The following is a 20,397-nucleotide window of genomic DNA, read 5'->3' as shown; positions in this document are numbered from 1 at the left end:
TTGATGATCCAGGAACAACACCAACATGGGGATATCAGATGGTGCGTTGGAAAACAGCCCTCATTAAACACCTCACTCATGAGTTTATGTACTCAGTCTCTTATTTTAAGTCATTAGGAAGAGAACATTAAATTCTTTTGTAAATTATTGTAAGTATTGGAGTCAGTTATTAGAGGATAAAGGAGGCTTTGGTCTTTGGCTCATGACTTTTACAGTCTGATATGCCAGCAAATAGGCCTTCGACAAGTTAACCCTAAAACCTTCTGCTTAAGTCACTTCTTTTTCTTCTTTCAGCTACTTCCTTTAGGGGTCCCCACAGGAGATCATCTGCCCCCATTTCACACTATCACTAACACTCTCCTGCCACACCAACACTCTGCATCTCCTCCTTCATTACATCATGAACACACTGTGTCTTCCATTTGCCAGGCAGCTCCAACTTCAACATCCTTTGTTCAGTATATCCACTATCCGTCCTCTGCACATGTCCAAACCATCTCAGTCTTGCCTCCAAACCGCTCAACCTGAGCTGTCCCTCTACTTCTAATCTTGTCCATCCTGGTCACTCCTAATGAAAGCTTTACATCAGGGGTGTCCAACTCCAGTCCTTGAGAGCTACTGTCCAGCAGCTTTTAGATGCTTCCCTACTCCAACACAGCTGAATCAGATGGTTGGGTTACCTCTTCAGCATGCCATGAAGTTTGGCAAAGGCTTTGTAACAAGCCATTCATTTAATTCAGATGTGTCGGAACAAGGAACAAATCTTCGGCTCCTCACCTCCAGCTCTGCCTTGCATCTTTTTATCCGTTTTAAATATAAATATTAAATAAATAATTTTTTAAGTATTATTTATTTTTGTTTCATTTTAATAACCATCAATGGTTCATTCATGATTTTTTAAAACTACTAAGTTTGACTGTGAATAGTAATATTCATAGTTAAAATGTGATTTTTTTGAGCAAACTTTGAAGACTTGTAAATACTAGCATCATGAGCATGTTGTGCCCAGTAACAACGTCACTATGGACTCTCAGTAGAACAGGTAAAGTGTATGAAATATGTTAAAGAATTAATGTACTGATTAAAATGCCATTAAAGAGTTTTTCAGCTTAGCTACAGGTCAGGCTGTCTTTCCATAGACGTTATAAGAGACCTTTAGTCTTAACAGCGCCGTTATGGAGCGGGAGAGAAAGAAAGTGAGTCAGAAAGGAGCCACAAAGAAAAATGCCCTGAATAGCTGCAGCAGCGTTGCGTCCTCGGAGCCATCTTGAACATAAACCATCTGCTGGAAATGGTGATTCACAACACCAAAGAGCTATAATGCAAAAAACACACCTCGCAGACACCGGCGAGCAAACATATGACAAAAAAAAAACACGTTAACACCATTTGAATAATTAAACAGACACAAAGACATTGCTTTCCAAGTAGGAAAATGTATTTAATAAAGATGAGCCATAGCGTCTCTTAAAGCTGAATAACATCCAGTCTTCACTGATTACAAGCAGAGAAGAAGCAATTATTATAAATACCCCCCACATCCTGACCATGTACCGTATCTGATTGTAGGAAACATCTGTTTGATCATTTCGTCTGAATCAGCTGTTGCATAAAAAAATCACCAGGTAAAACAAGTAGATGGCCATTTCCACCAATAGATAATCTATCAGTACATATAAAAATAAGTCTTATAAGCAAAATAAATAGATGCACCTGCAGACAGCTTCAACCTGTCAGTATGACAGGATTTTCATACTTCAATTCTTGCTATGTTCAAGTCTTCAAGGAAAAAAAAGAAGAAGAAGAAGAAGAAAAGCAAAACGAGTTACAAAGCAAAGGAAAGCCTGGTGCTAAAAAGTAAACTTCATGTTGTTCATTCATTCATTTTGGACAGGACAGCTTCTTTCTTGAACACATGTGTGTGATATTTGTTATTGCACAGCGATGACATCACAGTTTCTCTTCCCATACAATGAGAGATAAAGGGAAGTTGGGCCGTTTCCTTCCCCGCATTCTCCCGTTTAGTCATTACACCCCATTCTTCACCAGCTGGTGGACTCCCTCCTTATCGATCGTCAGAGTTGGTTGAAACTCTTTTCCCTTCACCAGCTCCTCAAGACCCTTGAAGTACAGACACCATCAGGACAATGTTAGTATTTTACTGAGTATTCATGGATAAGAATAACATCTGGAGTTTTATTTAGTACAACGTGTTCTTACCTCTCCCCCGTACGACACCAGTGGGGAGATCTCGCATTTGATCGGCAGGTCCGTTCCATCCTTCAGGCTGCGGTGGAAAGACAAATTCAGAGAGGATCACAGGAGAAAAACAGAAAGCGAATGAGTGACGGTCTCGTGGAAGAAGAGAAGCAATTGGAGCTGAAAAGACAGCTGCTAGGACTCCTTGACACAGCTGTTCTTCTACTGCGGCTTGTGATTAGAGGACAAAGAGAATCAGCGCTTCATCGCAACAAGTGATTAGTCCTTTGACTTGTGATAGAAGTCCGCTAGAAGAAAACAGACGAATGAAAGGAACGTTGTGCGAGACTGCCGTCACTCAACGTGTTAATTTCTAGATGATGATTACAGAGAGAAAAAATCACTAATCAGACATCAGGTGTTTCAGGTGTTTTGCTGAGCAGCTGCCTGATGGAAAAGCTGAATGACTGAGAAAGAAGCACGCCCTTTAAGAGTGTTGGAAACATTCGTGGTGCCGAAAGAGTTTGTGAAGCACATGCTCATTTAATTCTGTCTGGAAAAACAAGCAGGTGGATTTAAACTTAAAGGCAAAATAGCAAGCGATGAAGCTGACCACATAACTATTTGGTACAGAAACCAACAGGTGTGTGTGCTCATCTGCAGTCTAGTAACTGTCTCCCTTTACCCAGCATGCAATATATCACAGGTTGACATGATAGTAGATCATTTAACCAAGGTGCGGAAGAAGACCATGTTTTCAGGTGACTTCACTGATCCTCGATGTCATTTCCTGCATCCCGACTGACCGTAAAAAGACTGAAAGAAGGCCGCCGACTGGCAGGGCCTCTACAGACTCTTTTCCTCTCAGTGGAAATGAAGGAAAGGGATGTCAAGGATCAGAAGTAATATTACACGGTGTTAACACGTCTGAGCGAGAGGGTAAGAAAGCCAAAACCCCATCACCATGCACTCAGTACTGCAGAGGGATAATTACTTTCTCTTGCCATCATCTGTGACACTGCCTGCTGCTCCGTCTCTGGAAACATTGCACGGGACACACAGGAGCAAGACCAAGCATGAGAGAAGGGGGAGTGAGAGTGTGAAGCTAAAAGAATACAATGTCTACAAAACAAACAAAAAGTCCAGCGCATACAGTCTGTACACAAACAAAAAGGTCAGCGCATACAGTCTGTACACCATGTGGAAAGTGTCGAGGAGATGGGAATAACCACAAAGATCTCATTATTATGTATGTTTTTTGTAAAGTGACATGACATGCTGTGGTCACCTGGGTATGGCGGGTACACGTCTGCCGTTCTCGTCAATGAAATGTCCCCCAGCGTTGAGCACCCAGCGGTGGTGGAGGGACATCAGGGCGTGTCGGGCTGTGGTGGGTGTGTCCTTTCCGTCCTGAGTGTCTGCGTTCTTCAGCGGGGAGAACTCGTCCTCGCGGAGCACCTCATACACAACAAACGTCCTGTTAGAAACACAGAGCATCCCATCAGCACACAGGCAAACCGAAGACTTGCATCACAACCGAGCAGCTGCCAGGGATTGAAAAATTAGCAGGTTAATTAGTTACTCAACGGGAAATTAAACCGCAACATATAAAAACAAAAATGTCATTTTTCTTTCTGTGCTTGGAGTGGTTTCACTGTGCTTTCAGATTGTGCGTGACTTCCATGGAGCGATTTAAAAATAGTAGCCACACTAAAGATAGTCCAGAGGAACACATAAAAATGCTTCTGCAGCGGACTGAAATCAGTTAAGTTTTGTTTATTTTTATGGATCAAATGGCTCTAAGACAGGTCATAAGACAACAGAGCAGGCCACATTAAAAACTGAAGACTTGAGTCAAATCTATGTCCTCAGCAGCATCAAAAATAGATTTTTCTTTATTTTAAAAATACATCTTCAAAAACTTTGAAGTAAGCTTGATATGGTGTCCTTGATTTTCCATCAGTTAACTGTTACAGGAATACTTTCATTAAATATAAAGTTCTATTAGTAGTGACGTGACTCAGAGCTGATGTCATGTAACACTAAAGGATGTGGAACCGCTCATAAACTTCCATCCCCCTGTGGAGAATTTGGCAAGCTTAGTCTGCTGGACCAGACCTTGCAGAAATGGCACGACTGGAGGGCAGAAATTAGGGCTGGAAAAAAAAAGGCAGTCCTTGCACGGAAGAAAAAAATCAAGGACCAGTAGAACCAGGGCCCCAAATATATGCAAACTGGTCACCTCTCAAAAGGAGGTGGGGTTAGTATGAGGCAAGATTTAGCTAACTGGTACTGGCATGCACACGCACATTCATATTTTCTATGCCATATATGAAAAAAAATGCACCGTCACTCACTTGGCAAACTGGAAAATGTCAAAGACAAACTTTTCCATTTTGATGCCGTTTGGTTTCTCTGGTTTGATTAGTTGACCCTGAGCATCCACATATGGGATCTTCTTCTGGGCCACGTGGTGCTGCAGCTGGGGCTCGTATTTCCTAATGTGAAAACGGGGAAAAAATGTCTCATTACGATGATGTAAAGCTGAAAGAATCTGAAACGTAATGATAACTGTGTTTATAGCTTTGCCTTACTGCACTATGTCTCTGAGGAAGGAGAAGCTGAAGAAATGATTGGCCACGTTTGCTGCGTTGAACATCAGACGACCATCGGCGCTCCGCTTCTCAGCAGTTGCCAGGGTGATCTCGCTGTACTCCACCACCTGGTAACGACCATCCACCTTGCAGACAACGCCTACTGCTTCTGTGGGGTTTGTTTTCTCCACCACCTGGGAAACAATGTCACAAAATGACCTTACTAAAAACCTCCGATTACTACAAAGTCAACTTAAAGTGGACTGTGCTTTTCCTTTTACTGTCACATATGTAACTGTTACTGCTGGATGCTCATATCAAAAATGAGCAAAGATTCAAATCAAAAGTTCAGCACATGTCCAAGTAATTGCTGTAACTCCAAAGCTCAGGCTTCAGACTGCTCTGAATGCTCAGCTTCAGTCAATTTTTTCTACTCTTGGTTTTGGTTGATATTGATAAAAGCAGATATCCCAAACATAATATGGTCACCTCAGACACACACAATTGTTCTGTTCAAATATTTTGTCCACAAGAGACAGCCAATCATACATTTTTGGTTTAAAGCGAGGAGGAAGGGAACTAAAAAAGCTTGTTTCAGACAGAGGATGAACCGATCAACTGTATCAAAAAAAGTTATGATATTAAAAAAGGATTATTTTAACATGAATCATGCAAAGCTACTCTAGTTAAGTCAAAGAATAAAAATAAGCAACTGTAAAATGCTAATAACTCTCTACTTTAACTATTTATACAATAAAATCCACAGATCGGTATACTTTAATTGTGCTAAATTTAGTTTTCCATATAAAAACTACAAAATATTTTCACTGTTGTCTCTTTATGAGTCAAATTATCTGTAAATTATTTACAGTCAGAAATAGTCTAAAACTGAAATAAAATAGTAAATAAAAGTGCTATGAAGCAATCGGTGCACTCCATTTTACAACCAGTAAGTTACGAGTCTGCACTGAATGAAAAATCCTTCCCCCCTTCCTATCTGTCGGTTACTAATGACAGGGTCCTGAGGGGGGGATGGTAAACTGGTAGGGGTTTGGCAGGGGGGGTTGGTGAAGCCACATGAACTGTTAGCGGAGCTTAGTAATTTACGATGAGAGGGTGGTACCCCGCTCTGATCTGATTCTTCCATCGCTGCTCCACCCCACATCTCATAATTTCAAACAGAAGCAGGGTCTGGGTGATCTTATTACAATAATTAGTTCACTCTGCTCTATGTTAGCTGGAAAATATACATAGTGCTTCTACTTCTTAGAGGAAATCAAAAAGTAGCAGGATCCTTCAGGCACTCTTCAGCTATCCAACACACACTGAAGCACGTAATTTGTGCAAAAACAGTTAGAAAAGTGAAATCTTGACTTCATACTTTGATGTATTTGAAGTAGTATGTGGTTTGTTTAAAAATGAATTAGTAAGATCTGCCAGCAAAGCTTAGTCACACATATATCAGTCATATTTTACTGTTAAAGCTAAAAACAGAGGTCTCCTGATGGTTACACTCTTTCTGGTGTACTGGACTCTTATCGCTTAGCTCGTCAGTAGGTGTTATTTTAGAAAAATGTCCCTCTAACTATCTCTGCACCAAGGTCAGCAGGATCTTCACAGAATGAATAACGGTGAAGAATAAATGTAAAACTTTTTATCTCGAACATAGCCTCCTCAGCAGCAGATCTTGGCCAGTGAGTACTGAATTTTCACATCACCACAAACTAGATTCTGCTCAAATTCTTTTGCGAGTCTATACGTGAAAATATTATTTTATAAATCAGAACTCCTTTATGTCTTTAGTTCTGCAACATTAAGCTTCTTTGGGATTATCTTTTTATAGTAAATCGCATTACTAATTAATTACTTACACTTGTGGCACAGTGGAACAGTGGAACAGTAGTTATCACTAACACTTCACAGGACAAGAAGGCTCCAAAATATGTGGGAAAAGTGGCATCTTCACATCACACTATCAACTAAGACCATAATAGTAGGCAAAAGAAGATTCTGGGCTCATTCCTAAATTTCCTAGAAAGCTAAGTGTAGTGCAAAAGAAGATTGCAGAAGTGGATTACAACTCCACCCAGTGGTAAGTTGTGGAAGGTGCAGCTATCTGGAACCTGCCAAGTTAAACTGACCCCACCTTTCGATATATGACATCCCACACTTGTCACCCTTCGGACCTTCTAGAACAGGGTTTTCAAACATAAGGTCCAAGGGCCAGAATCGGCCTGGCTAAGACTCCAATTAGACCCCTGGGCAGCTGTGAAGAAGGGCATAAAGTTTGGACTTGGGATCATATTTTCACGAGCCTTCAGTTTTTCCTGCTGATGAAGACCTCCTCAGTGCCTGCTCACAGGGTAACACATGATTAAGTGACAGCAAATTTCCTCTGTTTCACTTTGTACTATATAGGTTTCTGTTTTTTACAGCAGGTCCACTGTATAAAAAAAGAGGTTTCTGTGAATTAACAGAAACTTTTTGTTTCATAAAAAAGAAAAGTCTATACAATGAGCTACCAAAACCTTTTCGGTAATTTTACACATTTGTTTCTTACAATTTAAGCCCACAGGGTCATGTGGGCAGATTTCTTTCATTTACTTTTTTTTATCATGTATGAAACTGTCATACATGATAAATGGATGCTCAAGAAGAACGAGACTAACTGCTCAGACTGGATAAAATACTACAAACATGACTCTACTATTGGCATACACATTACCTAACTCAAATACATGCTTTAGTATTTGCATGACTCATCTGTATGTGCCATTCCTATTTAATGACTTTTAATCTTTGTGTGCACGCCTCCTTGCAATCACTGATACTAAAAGATCTGATAAAGGTCAACTTTAGATTTATGAATTCAATTCAGTGTTACTTTTATAGTGCTTCGAGGTGACTTATCAGTGTTCAGGCAACTTTAGGAGGGGAATAAAATATGTTTACTGCTTCCTCGGTTCTTTATCTTTTGTTTTGTCGTGCCTTTTCATGTGGTCTGATTTGGGTACTGATTAACATAAATGCAAAAAGAAGTCAGTTGTTTTGGTTTTGGGGAGGTAAAGTCTCAAAAACTAAAAAAACTCATGTATCAAATATGACTTACTCGGCTTCAAGGGGATAAGTACTACTCATGTCCAGTCTAGACCCAGGTCCACACATTCCCACAGAAAAAATATTAGTGTCACTCCCCAAATGATGGCATCAGCACCACACCACACCTTTGTTGAACCCAAAGTTTGGAATTACTGCCCTTGTCAGTAACTTTGGAAGGTGCTACCACAAGAAATTCACCAAAGATGGAGGCAGATGAGCTGCTGTGGCGACCCCTAGAGCGGGCAGCTGAAAGAAGAAGAAGAAAAAAGGAAAAAAATAGGTGGTATGACCAACCTTAGCTCCACAGTCCGCTCCCTTCTGCACACAGAAACCAACAAAGGCAGGGTCAGCCACTTTGACCAAAATGTTATCGACACAATAAACATGGATGGACTCAATCCCCCTCCTCTCCATGTCATCCAGGATACCCTGGTTCCCGAGAGCTCTGTAAAGACCCCCATTACCATCTAGAACACAAACACAGACACATTTCTCACACACTGAGCAACACTGTGAATTAAGCATACATACACTTCTGTATATGTGTGGACGTACCCGGAGCCATGGAGGGCTTTCCTTTGCTCTCCAGGATGATCTTGCAGTTGTAGTCCATGGCCGGCAGCATGCCCTGCTGAAAGAAGACCACGCTGTTCTTGTCCAAACCAAAGTAGTTATGTTTGGAGAAAAAATCCTTTGTGGATTTCATTGTCCTGCCGCTCGTCATGATGTACCTGAAGGCAACACGGAAAGAACGCAGCACTTATGCATTTTAAACAATTTAACAATCGTGCAGTGCTGCAGAAAACATCTCCATCATCTCTTACAAAAACTTAACAGCAAAGGTGATGTTAGCTTGAACCAACAGTATAATACTTAAGTTTATAGCAGACAATAAAAAGTAACAACTTGATGAAGATGTTTCTAACATATCCTTCAACTACGTTAAATCTGACACGCACAACTCCATTTCCTGCTTTTTTATCTCGATCATTCATATTTTAAAACTATAAACTGCTGGATCTCCTCTGCAGGGACTTAAAGCTTTTCCAGCAACACAGCTTCCTTGACTGAGTTTCCTTTGATTCACACAGTGACTTGACCCAGTTAATCATCATGCTAACATAATTGGGACAGCTGAAGTTCACTTTACAAATAGGATAGCACTATTTGGTTGCTCGAGCTTGTTTATTTTTCCTCAAATCAAGCTGTAGATTTAATCGACTAAAATGCCTTAGTCATGGAAACCTCGTGTCTCACCAGGGGATACAGCACTTGGTTTTGTGCGACTGCTCAACCAGCTGTTGCAGCTTCAAGATGCGCTCAGCCTGGATCTGAAAGAGGGTTTTGTGGGACGGCAGCCCAATGTCGTACATGCCTTTGGGGTACGAGACCCCCAGCCTGGTTCCTTGGCCTCCTGCCAGCAGTAAGACTGCCACTTTATTCTTAGAGATGCACTGAAGACCTAAAGGGCAACACAGCACAACGGTCATAAATAGTAGCAGAAATGTGTCCTGTAGTTTATTTAAAACAGGGCCATGCATTTAGTGTTGTACACTGATATGATGGCACACAATGCACAGTATCTAATCTCTGCAGACCTCTTATTGCCTGGTTAGTAGATGAATAATAATAAACTTAACAAAACAGTTCTGATAACATTAATCCAAACAGTTTAGCAACATTTTATGACTGGTTCTGGAGTACTTGTGGACGTGACACATTATATGAGCTAAAATCTTACAACCCCACTCAAGATTTTACTATGGTTCAATGTACCAATAGTTTATAATGGTTCCAGTTTGTCTTACATAAACTGCAGCAACGTGACACGATACGAAACTCTCTTCCTACTGGTTGGTGCCAGGAAGCAAGTTTTATGTAGTGGGTTAATCCATAAACTTTGACACATGCCCCACACCCAGCAACACAGATTTTGTCCCAACAGATCACAATGAGCTCATGATTGAGGGTCAAGAAGGAACTCCAGTTACGTCAAGTACAAATCAACACCAGATGTTTCTGTTGCCCACCGAGATAGTCATACAGCCCCGGGAAGAATGAAGCATGAGGGATTGCGCAAAACATAATGAATAATTCCAGCAGCTTACTCAAATGTCAACCCGTGCACAGAAACGCACAATGGATAAACATGGAGCTTCTGACGCAGCATGACTGGAACTTTGTAATAAGCTTTTGCAAAAGTTTTGATCTAATGGGCTGTTTTTCTGTGAGCTAACATCTGGATGTGGATACTTAAAAATATTGCCATGAGAACAACTATTCATCCAGCTGGGTTACCCATGTGATGTTTTAATCCACTTAAGCTTCCCAGTCTGATACCGGTTAAGCTTTCCTCTCTTACCTGCAGGTCATCACTGTCAAGATTTCATTGTGTTAAACGTGCTTGCAGTAACTAGGCGAATCTTGTTTAACAAGTGATAATAGCTTACATATTCTCATTAAAATGAAATACTCCCAATTCTAATGCTTTATGTTTCCTTAAAACACTCAGCATACCGAGTAAGTACAGTTTAAAGGTCAAAAGCAGTAAATAGGTGAGAATATACTTCACCTGTCAGCTCCCAGTCTTTGACGCTCTCCCTGTCTCTCGTCACACTTCCCAGCACCTCCCTGGGCACGGGCTCCATGCGGCAGTCCATCTTCCCTTGTTTGCTGCTGTTAGATGTCTGCATGGCATTCTTGAAGAATCCGTTGATCTCCTGAAAGTCCATACCCTCCAGTTCTTGGGTCAACTCGGCCTGCTCTTCAGGGCTCAGCTCGTTCCAGAACTGCAGGAGGTGAGACTGGCCGGCGTCAGCCAGTTTCTGCCTGAGTGTGCTGATGTTTGGGTCCATGATCACCTGTGCTTTTAATTAACTGTGGGAAAAAAGATTATTTTATTTAAAAAGAACTGCAAAACATGCCCCAGGTCTTGTGTTGTTTTTGTATAAGCCGGTGGCCTTTATGTAAATATAAAAAAATAGATGATAAGAGAAAGGTCGCACTACAATATCCAAACATTTGCAGGGTTTATCCCACATATAGATATGGCCTTCTGCAAGGACTTTTTAAAAAATACTTGTAGCTTTTTTTTTAACAGTGTGGTTTAATTTACTCACCTTTAAATATTTTTTAAGTAAAATGGGTAAAAAAAAAATTACAGAAAAAATCTGTTATATAAGGTAACATAGACTCTTTCCTATAGTTTCATGTGGACCAATCATATTTCTTAGTACAGTCACTACTAAAAGCTCATTTTGAGCACCCAAGAAACTGTATGTGTATATAAAAACAAATTTAGGAGTAAAAAAATAATTGATGACATAGCCAATGTCCTTAAAGTGACTGAAGATCTTCTGATGGAAGATGGAAACATGATAAGAGTATTTAATAGCCCTGTGCTAGTTGTAGTGTAGGTAAAACAAGCACTGCTGGAATGTTTATCCTATTTGTTTAAATCCACACCCACTTGTACCAGGAAGTCATCACAACACTATAGGATAAGGTCGAGGATAGTTTCATTTATACCACAGTGTGAATACTGACTCTTTCATACCCATTATGTTTGCTTATTATGATTGATAATTACAACAGTACAATAATAGCTGTGTAACAACGCGATATTATGAACTCGCGATGTTTTCTAAGAGGGTTTACACCAAAGAAATCTCTGTAAGTGAGCTTTTCAATGGGATGCTGACGACTAACACCACAGCCACACACCCTGAATTATCTACAGCTGTAATACACAATACTCATATATCACTTTTAGTTAAAGTGTTCATAAAACTTTTAAACTTCACATCTCCAGCATGACTGTGACGGTGAGCCTGTAAAGAGGTAGCAGGGACTGCTGTGTTGACTCGGAGCACAGATAAATCCAGTGTTAGCACAATGTAATAACACGGACTGTTGCTAAGAAGCGCATAGAGTTAGTGAACCTCATTTTCAGTCACTGTATAAGATAGTTAGCCGCGGTCTGCGCATCAGTCAAGCTACAGCCGGGCACATGTTAGCAAATATCCGCCCGACTGAGGAGCGGGAAACCGCTCAGGTTGCTGCACACACAGCAGATAGAAGTAAATCAAATATTTAACTCTTACCTCTCACAAAGACTCCTCTCCGGTGTAAGATCATTAATGCCAATCGATGACTATTCGCTCGCACTGGTCACTATTCGCCTCCCTCCCGGAATACACCTCCTGCTACGTCACATTTGACGTGGCAGGAGGTGTGCGTGTGTAGTCAAGTCAGTGATGCGTTCAAGTGCCACCTGTAAATTTAATCACTCTATGCTAGGAGTGTGTGTGTCTGATTTTGTGCCAAAAACTGTTTTCTATCTGTGTAATATATTTGCTTATATGGTTAAATAGACTGCAGTCAATAGGATTTCTGAAAAGGTTATATATAAAGTAAAGACATGGTCTGTTTTGCAAGAACCTTTCTTGATTCTACCTATTTGATAATCACAGCAGTCTGTTCTGGCCACTTAAAATATCTTGAGATAACCATTTTCTGCCTTTTGTGCTGCCCCCTTGGGCACATCTTTCTTAAAAAATACATTTTTGACGTCAATTTCCCTTTTTACCAGGATAAATGAAGGATATATATACAAGTCCCCTTGCCAAAAACTGATCACAGCTTTTATTTTGTCTTGAAATCATGTTTGAGAAACATGTCTGAAATTTTCTTGTCAGATTGTATTGCAACAAGTCATGAACAGCTAATAGTTTTTTTTTTTTTGCACCACACCATCAAAGACTCTTAACACCTCTGGACAGCTTTGGAAAATGTGAAGGAAAAATGAACGACTAACTGTATTTTTGGAAATTCTATTTATATAAATTTTATGGCTTCGCCTACTGAGCCCAAAGAGATATTTTGACAGTTTCTTTGATTACTTTAATAAAGAGATGAAAATGCACTTCTTTTTCTGATATATCTGTATTTGCCGACATGCCGAATTATGCAAGCTTTATGTTATACTATTTGTCATCACTTTTTCGTATTTGTACTTGTTCTTAACAGTCTTTGATAGTCTAAAGCAGCTTTATGAATGTAATCAAAGGTAAATCATCAGACAGGTAGAGACAGAGCAGTCAGCTTCAATGAACCAGCTAACGTACATATCTCCACTTAAACTAAAAAGAATAAAAACACAAATTATTGTTTTTTATTTGTGTGTTTTAAACTCGTTTACTAATCTCTTTTAATTTGTTTTTCTTTTTGTTCTTTCATTACTGTTCACACTGATATTAGTCTAACATTGATACAGCTCATTATGTTTGCCATAGTAGTAACTGGTTTACAGTTTTACCTAATAAGTAAAAGATCACTGGTTCGAGCTCAGGAAGAGACACAAAACATTTTTTGCATTGCATTGGGCCAACCACTTTGTGAATTAGGGAACAGCTAAAATTAGCTTTTAGTAACTTAATGTGATGTGTTTCCAGAATGTGATAGCATAATATGTTTGTGTGTGTGTGTGTGTGTGTGTGTGTGTGTGTGTGTGTGTGTGTGTGTGTGAGCCAGTCAATACTCGGGTAATTTCAGCAAACATGTAAGTACATGTAATCAAACAAACAAACAAACAAAAAGGTCAAATAATAAAAAATAAAGTTGTCTTATAAAACACGAACAACTGATCTGGTTGGACTTTCAGTTCTGAGTTCAACCACGAGGGGGCGACCGTCTCTCGTGATGAGGCGGAAGCAGTTTGTTCTCATTTGAAACAATTTTGTTGTGGTCCTCCTCTTCCTCGCTAAAACCAGGCTGGGTGCTGCCCATCTGTTTGTTTTTTCCTGGTAGTCAGATTTTTGTGCAGCTACAGAAAATGAAGAAGTTTTTCGATGACTTTAAGAAAGACATCAAATTTAAATCCGCGGGACCCGGGAAGAAACTAACGGAAGACACCAGGCAAATAACAAACTTTTCTTTTCTCAGCTGCTACAGCGCTAAGCAGAGCTAGCCGCACAGATAGCTATTTAACATTGGCTAAACGGGCTTATCTCATAGCTGACAGCTGATCAGTAATGACTACCGCTTTTCCGTCTCCCCATGTATTGAAGCTAACCAGAACAGTGCTAATTTGTGTGTGTTTTTCTCACGGGTGTGTGTCAAACGGCTAACTGTTATATATTCTTGAGCACGGCGGGGGACGACTGTATAATTTCAGGGTGACCTGACTAACAGTTAATCCCTGCACAAGCTTGTTTAGTTAAAGAACTAAGCAAACCTGCTTCTCAACAGGAAGCAGAGCTGTTGTGATTCTGACGTGTTTGTACTGTTGTCGTTGCTACTTAGCTTAGCACTGTCTTTTCTTCTTCCTACTGTGAAGCCACAACACGTCTCCTCTTATAGTCCTGTTTCTCTCCTAATAACCCTACAGTGCCAAGCCTGAGGTGGTGCAGGGCAGATCCAGTGTCAAGCACGATCGCCATGCCCCCAGTGAAGGAGCCCAGAGGGCTGGAGCTGCAGCCTTGGCCAGGATTGAACAGCATCAGAAGCCGAAGGTTCACACCTCCCAGGACGCCATTAGGACCCAGGGTGAGACATGCAGCCCTGTTATTACACCAGGTGGTGTCTATCAAACACAGATGAACGTCAGCCTCCTCGTTTCAGTTGTGGGTATTAGGATAATTCAGTTGTGGGTATTAAAACATGTTTTGGACTGTGAAGCACTCTACGGATTATTATAGTTGATCTGTTTAAAAAAAAAAAAAACATATCTTCTAAATTTGTTGTCTGCTACTGTAATATATCCAGTGTATGAAAGAAACAGCCACCAAAAACGTTTATTACCTCTGAAAAACCACATAATCATAGAAGTCACCCACCCATTCATTTTCTGCTGTTTAACTGAGGCCGGTTAGTAAGGGCTGCAGCCTAAGCAGAGAAGCCCAGACCTTTCTCCCCCCTCAGATATTTCAATTCCTCCACTTGAGGTAGCAACTCGTCCCTGAACCAAAGAAGTATTTATTTTAAAAAAATCATTGTTTTTGTATTCATGGGAAGATTTGCATCAAGTATATAATCTTTATGTTTATATTAAGATGCTGATCCTGTCAATGGGAAGTAGATATGATTAGATACTGTTTTAAACTGATAAAGCAAACAGCAAAGATTTTTATTTTGAGGTAATAGTTTTGGTTAAAAAAAATTATTTATTAACTGTTATAAAATATTCTGGTTATAACAGTTGTTTTCTACACGTGCTTGCAGTAAAAAGAGAACTTGAGGCCGAGGCAGCTGCACTTGCTGAAAAAGAAAAGGCAGCTGCAGCAGAGGTAAGTGTTGCATAAACCAGAATTGTGACACAATTTTCATGCTAATTTTGGTTCACATCGACTGTGGTTAACTTCTTAAAATATTTCATTTTTTTCTTTCACTTTGAAGAAGACAGTACTCCTGATAAGCTGTTTTCATGACTGATTAAAGTAAATATTCCTGTTTATACACAGCCTATCATACAGTGTCCAGTGTTGAAAAGGGCAGCATAGGTGCAGACAGCTGTTCATCTCAATGTCAGTTTCATAAAAGTAGGTGTCCTTCTCCAGCCAGACAGTGGGCTTTTGTTTTAATCTTCCCTTATTTACCTTAAATCTGTTCAGTACTAAAATTCTTTTATCACAATCCTGGTGGTTTTCTTTAGTTGAAAAGCCAGAACTTTCTTTTTTTATATGAAAAAAAACCCCTATATGCTTGTTGAAACCTGAATTATACATGTCCTTACTGGAAAATACGTCAGTGGTTGTGAGGCCTAATTCAGAATATCAGAAAAGGAGCCGCCTAGTTATGTGAGCTGTATTAAATTCAGAGTAATAGCGGTGGCCTGTTAGTGTGGATGAAAATTTCATCACTGAATCTAACAACACTGATTGACATTTTCCTCCCAGGGCTCCAAAGTGCCAGTGAAAGATCCCACCCTTCTCTCAGTATCGGGCGTCTATTTCATCTGTCCACTAACTGGAGCCACATTAACCAAGAGCGAGAGGGAAGTACACATTAAAGAGGCCATTTTAATGGTATGTCTGAGGATGTTGGTTCAGTTATAACGTGTGTGCAGTCAGACTGAATGCTTATCTAATCGGTGCTTTTGATAAACATGCAATTTTTCCCTGCAGCGGTTTGAGGAAGATGCAGTCGAGGCGTCTGTTATGATGATGCACACATTTAACAAAGACAGAGAGAAAGTGAAGGCTGCTGTGGACATCATAAGCAAGTAAGACGCTGATGGTGATGTTAATTACATATGTAAATGTTTTATGCTGTTGTCACAGATTTTGAATATCTGTTCTAGACATCAAAGGTTTTTTTTGTTGTCATTGTTTTGTTTCCAGATATGTTGAAAATATATGCAAGAACCCCACAGAAGAGAAATACAGGAAAATTAAACTCAGCAACAAAGTGTTCCAGGTGTGTAACGTTCCTCACCTACTGGATCAAGACTAACTATTTGTAGCAGACTTTATGGGATTTCTATAAGAAAACAAGATCATTTTGCATGTCTTATAAGATTCCTTCTGTTATTTCAGGAGAAAGTAAAGTCTGTGGAGGGCAGCAGGGAGTTCCTGCAGGCTCTGGGCTTTACAAGTGTGATGCTTCCCATAGAGGGCCAAGGTAAATGAATAGTGATATTTATGAGCAGTATGTGTCTGCTCACCTGCCAGTGATTTTCATTTATGAATCATTCAGTCTTTACATCGTTTTAACGCGTGCCCACCTTTCACGGAGATCAGAGGAGGAAGAGGAGTTCCTGGTTTTGCCAGAGCAGAGCCCCGATGCACTGGAGCTGATGAAGGAGAGGAGGGATCGTCTTCAGAGAGGCGAGCCGGTCAGAGCGCAGCTGGACAGGCAGCCTCAAGCTTTCAGGCCGTCTCCTAACGCTCAACGCTTTGAGCTGCCGCCAGAGTTCTACAACCTGACGGCGGAGGAGCTCAAAAGGGAGCAACAGCAGAGGTATAGACTCACTTTCAATCCAAAAAATGGATCTAATTCAAGTCAGCTATAAATTCTAGTTAGATGGTAGAGAAATGTTGTCTCTCTTTTCTTTAACGAATTGTCTGTGCAGTCAGATCAGTTGCTTGATTTCACTCGCTGTGGTAGCAGTTCCAGTGAAATGGAGTAAAGATCAATATTTGGCTCATAGGATTTGCAATTTGTCTGTGACAGTGTGGTTAGAGAAACTTCATCCCTGTTTGAATTTATCCTACAAGACTGCTGTAAAAGAACCACAAGTAACAGTTTGCCCCTAAATATGCTGGTGATCAAACTAGGTTTTGGTTATCTTTGTTCCACATGGTTTCCAAGTTTGAGTAACCAAGTAAAGAAGATTCAGAGGAGACAGTGACAGTCTCCTGGATGTGTGCAGTAGACAGTGACCCCTCGATGGATCATTAGTTCTCATAACTTTGCAACATGATGTAAAGCAACAGATCCTTTAGGTCTTGTAAATTCTGAGGTGGGTCCTCTATGGATCGGACTTATTTGTCCAGCACATTCCACAGATGCTCGATTAGACTGAGACATGGGGGCAAGAGGGCGCAGCCATCAGGGAATACTGTTTCCATGAAAGGGTGTACAACTAACACCTTTTTTTAAACGACTGCAGCATTGAAATTATTATTTATTTATTTTTTAACTCTTAGTTGTCCTGGGTTGTATGGCAGTATTTGACTCTAGGTTTCCACTATTAACAGCACACCCAAGAATAATGGATTATTTAATGCTGATGTTCTTTTTATAGCCTCTGGGTGTGTCATGTGCCTCTAGCCAGAAAAGTTTCCCTGGTTTACTAGTGTTTGTCTATCAGCGAATGAGTCCCTTGTGTGTTTCACAGGAGTGAGTTAGTAGAGAAGAGTGCCATGCTGCGCACTAAAGCCATGAGGGAGAAAGAGGAACAAAGGGAGAGGAGGAAATACAACTACACCCTGCTCAGGGTGAGACTACCTGATGGAAACCTGCTACAAGGTGAAGCCACAATTTAAAATGTACTTCAAGATTAAATCAAATTGAGTAAACCAAAAGCATTTTACTCTGAAAAATCCTACACATTGTAGTTTTGTGGGCATTGTCGACACAACTGCTCATGATTTGTGACCCTCTCAGGAACATTTTATGCCTGGGACCGGATGCCTGTGCTATTTTCATTCATGCGGGAGTCTCTGGTGGACGGTTGGCAGCCCTTTGAACTGATTGCTCCTGGAGGTCAAAAACTACAAGAATCTGAAGACATTGCTCTCGCAGAGTGCAACTTGGTGGGTTGAAATCAGAATCTACTTGGCAAACCGGCCTGTGGATTAATTTTTTTGTCAGTCCCATTGTTGCCCTAACATGTAACACTGTATTTAGTATTTCTTTCTGATGAATGTGGACACTGGGAGAATGAAAACAAACTTCAATGTTAAAACCCACAGCACAGAGCAGGGGTTTTAATTCAGGTTTTAGTTTGTGGCAAATTTTTAGAACAGAGAGTGAATGTTTGAGGTCATTTTTAGTCAGGTAATATTGATGTTGAGGTAAAGTGTCACATTTACATTTCAACTACTAATTTTCTCCCTTTTAAACGAAAAATAATCTGTATTGTACTGACTTCCCTTATATTTTAGGTCCCTGCTGCGCTGCTCACGTTTGCCTGGGATGCAGCTGTGCAGGCTGATATTGCAGCTGCAGGTGGAAAGAGCCCCACTCTCCTCAAACCGGAACTGCTGGAAAACATTCGGAGCCTGAGCTGAGCACGAGTACTCTCTCCCGAACCCTCCCCTCTACCTCCCTCTTTCCTCTCACACTACTGGGGTGAATTCGGCCCTTTACTAGTGACACATTTATTTTTGCAAACTCTAACCTAAGTCGGTAGCAGTGATAGATTAGGGGCAATGTTACCCTAATATATTTGTTGGGCTGAGCATAATCTCCCCATGGGGATGAGGTCACAACACAGCCTGCTTCAGCAGGACATGTTGAAGGAAGCACTGCTGACAGATGGAAGGAGAAAGCAAGAGCACATGGTTGTTTTGGGGGGTTTTGCATCCTGATTGTACATGCTGTGTAGTAAACAGACTCTGCAGCTGCAGTCTTTCCTGTTCTACCCAAGTCAGTCAGGTAGAGTTTTCAAAGCATGTTGAGACCCTGTTTTAACTGTGTCACCACTCCCTCCCCTTTAGGAAAAAAATAAATGGCAAAGACCGTTCAAGATACAGTTGTTGAATCACGTTAAGTATCTCAGCTCCTTCAGCGGCTCCTGTGATTTTTTTTTTTTTTTTTTTTTGTAAGGCTGCTGGGTGTCAATGCACTGGCTTTACTTCAGACTTGAAATGCTCTGTGCTTTGTTTGGCGGTGTTCGAGATTAGCTCAGTGTAGTCTGTTAACTGATTTGATGTGATACGAGTCTGGCTTTATTGCTGAAAACATACATAAGCTTCTGTTGCCCTTTTGTCCTCTGCTCCGGAGCGGCCTTGAACTCCTTGGTGTTACAACACAGACTGTCTTTTGTTGTTGCTTCAGTATGAGCATGAGCCTAAATCAGAATTTATAAATCAAAGTTTTTATTTTGGATAATTTTGAAATTTTTGTTGAGATAAAACATAAAACAGAGGGGTAACTTAAAAATAATTAAAAGATGAGGCCCATATATATATATAGTTTTATAATTGTGTCAGCCATGTGGTGACAATGTGAAGGCAATTCTAGTACTGGAATCAAGTATTTTGTAAGTTTGTAACAATGAAGGATATTTTGGGGAGTAGGGAGGGGCCTAAAAACCTCTACTATTACATTGTTCACACTTAAATGATTAATGTTTGAATTTTATGTTGAAGCTTTGTGTAACCAACTCCACCCTGGCATGGAGATAGCCAAATTTCTGGCAGCATGGATTTCTGTTGTATTGAAAATGGTGGTTAATTATTTTTTGTATTTGTTTGCATCAAACACTTATTTTTCTCCACATAAAAAGGGTCTGAGTACATGAAAACGCCTCAAAACACCAACTGTCCGAACTGAATCCAGTGACAACTCAAGTTGCAAAAGAGACTGAAGTTTCAAAGTTTATTCAAGCTGCATACGTTTATTTTGTTTGTGGTTTTGCTGTACATGAGCATTTACCAAGTAGAACTTTAAAACCTAATTACTTTCTCCTTGTAGTGGTTGGTTAAATGACAACAGCCTACCTCTTACCATTTCCATGCATCACAAGGGAAATGTACACAATTATGTAACATCAGTCTAAGGTTAGGGGTTACTGTCTTTTCCCCTCTTATGTTGCTAATAATGGTCAGTTGCACACTGAACACACAAATTAGAACTGGGTGATGGGGAAACAAACTGATGTCCACTATTTCATTCACAGCCCAGGTTGAATCAGCCAAAAGAAACATTTCTGCAGTCTAACGCTTGTCCACAGGTATTGCATAAAAGGGATGTAGATCTTTCATTCGCACCATAACAGTATGGAATAATTAAGTGAGCAGTTGTGATCTGTCCAGATGTTTCCTTCCGAGTGGTGTTC

At 40.4% G+C, this 20,397-nt stretch overlaps 2 protein-coding genes across 3 annotated transcripts; one reads left to right on the top strand and one right to left on the bottom strand.

Annotated features, from left to right (window-relative positions):
- Positions 1-1,416: 1,416 nt before the first annotated feature.
- Positions 1,417-12,124, bottom strand: uap1 (UDP-N-acetylglucosamine pyrophosphorylase 1). 2 transcript variants are annotated; one of them, XM_040052674.1, is made up of 11 exons: positions 11,996-12,124; positions 10,465-10,769; positions 9,150-9,354; positions 8,448-8,623; positions 8,187-8,359; positions 4,794-4,987; positions 4,557-4,697; positions 3,488-3,676; positions 3,194-3,235; positions 2,221-2,287; positions 1,417-2,121 (listed from the first exon to the last, which is right to left on the bottom strand). In XM_040052674.1, exons 2-11 carry the CDS (start codon positions 10,745-10,747, stop codon positions 2,029-2,031), a joined length of 1,563 nt encoding a protein of 520 aa, XP_039908608.1. In that variant the 5' UTR covers positions 10,748-10,769; positions 11,996-12,124; the 3' UTR covers positions 1,417-2,028. The 2 variants fall into 2 exon arrangements, with proteins under 2 accessions (XP_039908608.1, XP_039908609.1); XM_040052675.1 differs by lacking the exon at positions 3,194-3,235.
- A 1,458-nt stretch (positions 12,125-13,582) lies between these two features.
- On the top strand, positions 13,583-19,054 carry ubxn6 (UBX domain protein 6). The gene is made up of 11 exons (XM_040052805.1): positions 13,583-13,808; positions 14,281-14,438; positions 15,114-15,178; positions 15,788-15,916; positions 16,016-16,113; positions 16,232-16,307; positions 16,427-16,511; positions 16,631-16,850; positions 17,731-17,861; positions 18,000-18,148; positions 18,500-19,054. Exons 1-11 carry the CDS (start codon positions 13,726-13,728, stop codon positions 18,623-18,625), a joined length of 1,320 nt encoding a protein of 439 aa, XP_039908739.1. The 5' UTR covers positions 13,583-13,725; the 3' UTR covers positions 18,626-19,054.
- The last annotated feature ends 1,343 nt before the right edge of the window (positions 19,055-20,397 follow it).

This window comes from Simochromis diagramma, unplaced genomic scaffold (genome assembly GCF_900408965.1).
Source record: "Simochromis diagramma unplaced genomic scaffold, fSimDia1.1 OVJJ01000419.1, whole genome shotgun sequence".
In the NCBI taxonomy this organism is placed as follows: Eukaryota; Metazoa; Chordata; class Actinopteri; order Cichliformes; family Cichlidae; genus Simochromis; species Simochromis diagramma.
The sequence above is the reverse complement of the archived record's forward strand: the minus strand, read 5'-3'. Positions and strand labels throughout refer to the sequence as shown.

What these genes read in the sequence shown, in the direction of transcription:
- uap1 (XM_040052674.1), bottom strand. Translation starts at nt 10,747, where the DNA reads ATGGACCCAAACATCAGCACACTCAGGCAGAAACTGGCTGACGCCGGC. An exon ending in AAAGCCCTCCATGGCTCCGG is followed by an intron (nt 8,360 to 8,447) that starts GTACGTCCACAC and finishes TTTGTGTTCTAG; the next exon opens with ATGGTAATGGGGGTCTTTAC. An exon ending in TGGTGTCGTACGGGGGAGAG is followed by an intron (nt 2,122 to 2,220) that starts GTAAGAACACGT and finishes CTGTACTTCAAG; the next exon opens with GGTCTTGAGGAGCTGGTGAA.
- ubxn6 (XM_040052805.1), top strand. Translation starts at nt 13,726, where the DNA reads ATGAAGAAGTTTTTCGATGACTTTAAGAAAGACATCAAATTTAAATCC. An exon ending in TTAAAGAGGCCATTTTAATG is followed by an intron (nt 15,917 to 16,015) that starts GTATGTCTGAGG and finishes TTTTCCCTGCAG; the next exon opens with CGGTTTGAGGAAGATGCAGT. An exon ending in GCTGTGGACATCATAAGCAA is followed by an intron (nt 16,114 to 16,231) that starts GTAAGACGCTGA and finishes TTTTGTTTCCAG; the next exon opens with ATATGTTGAAAATATATGCA.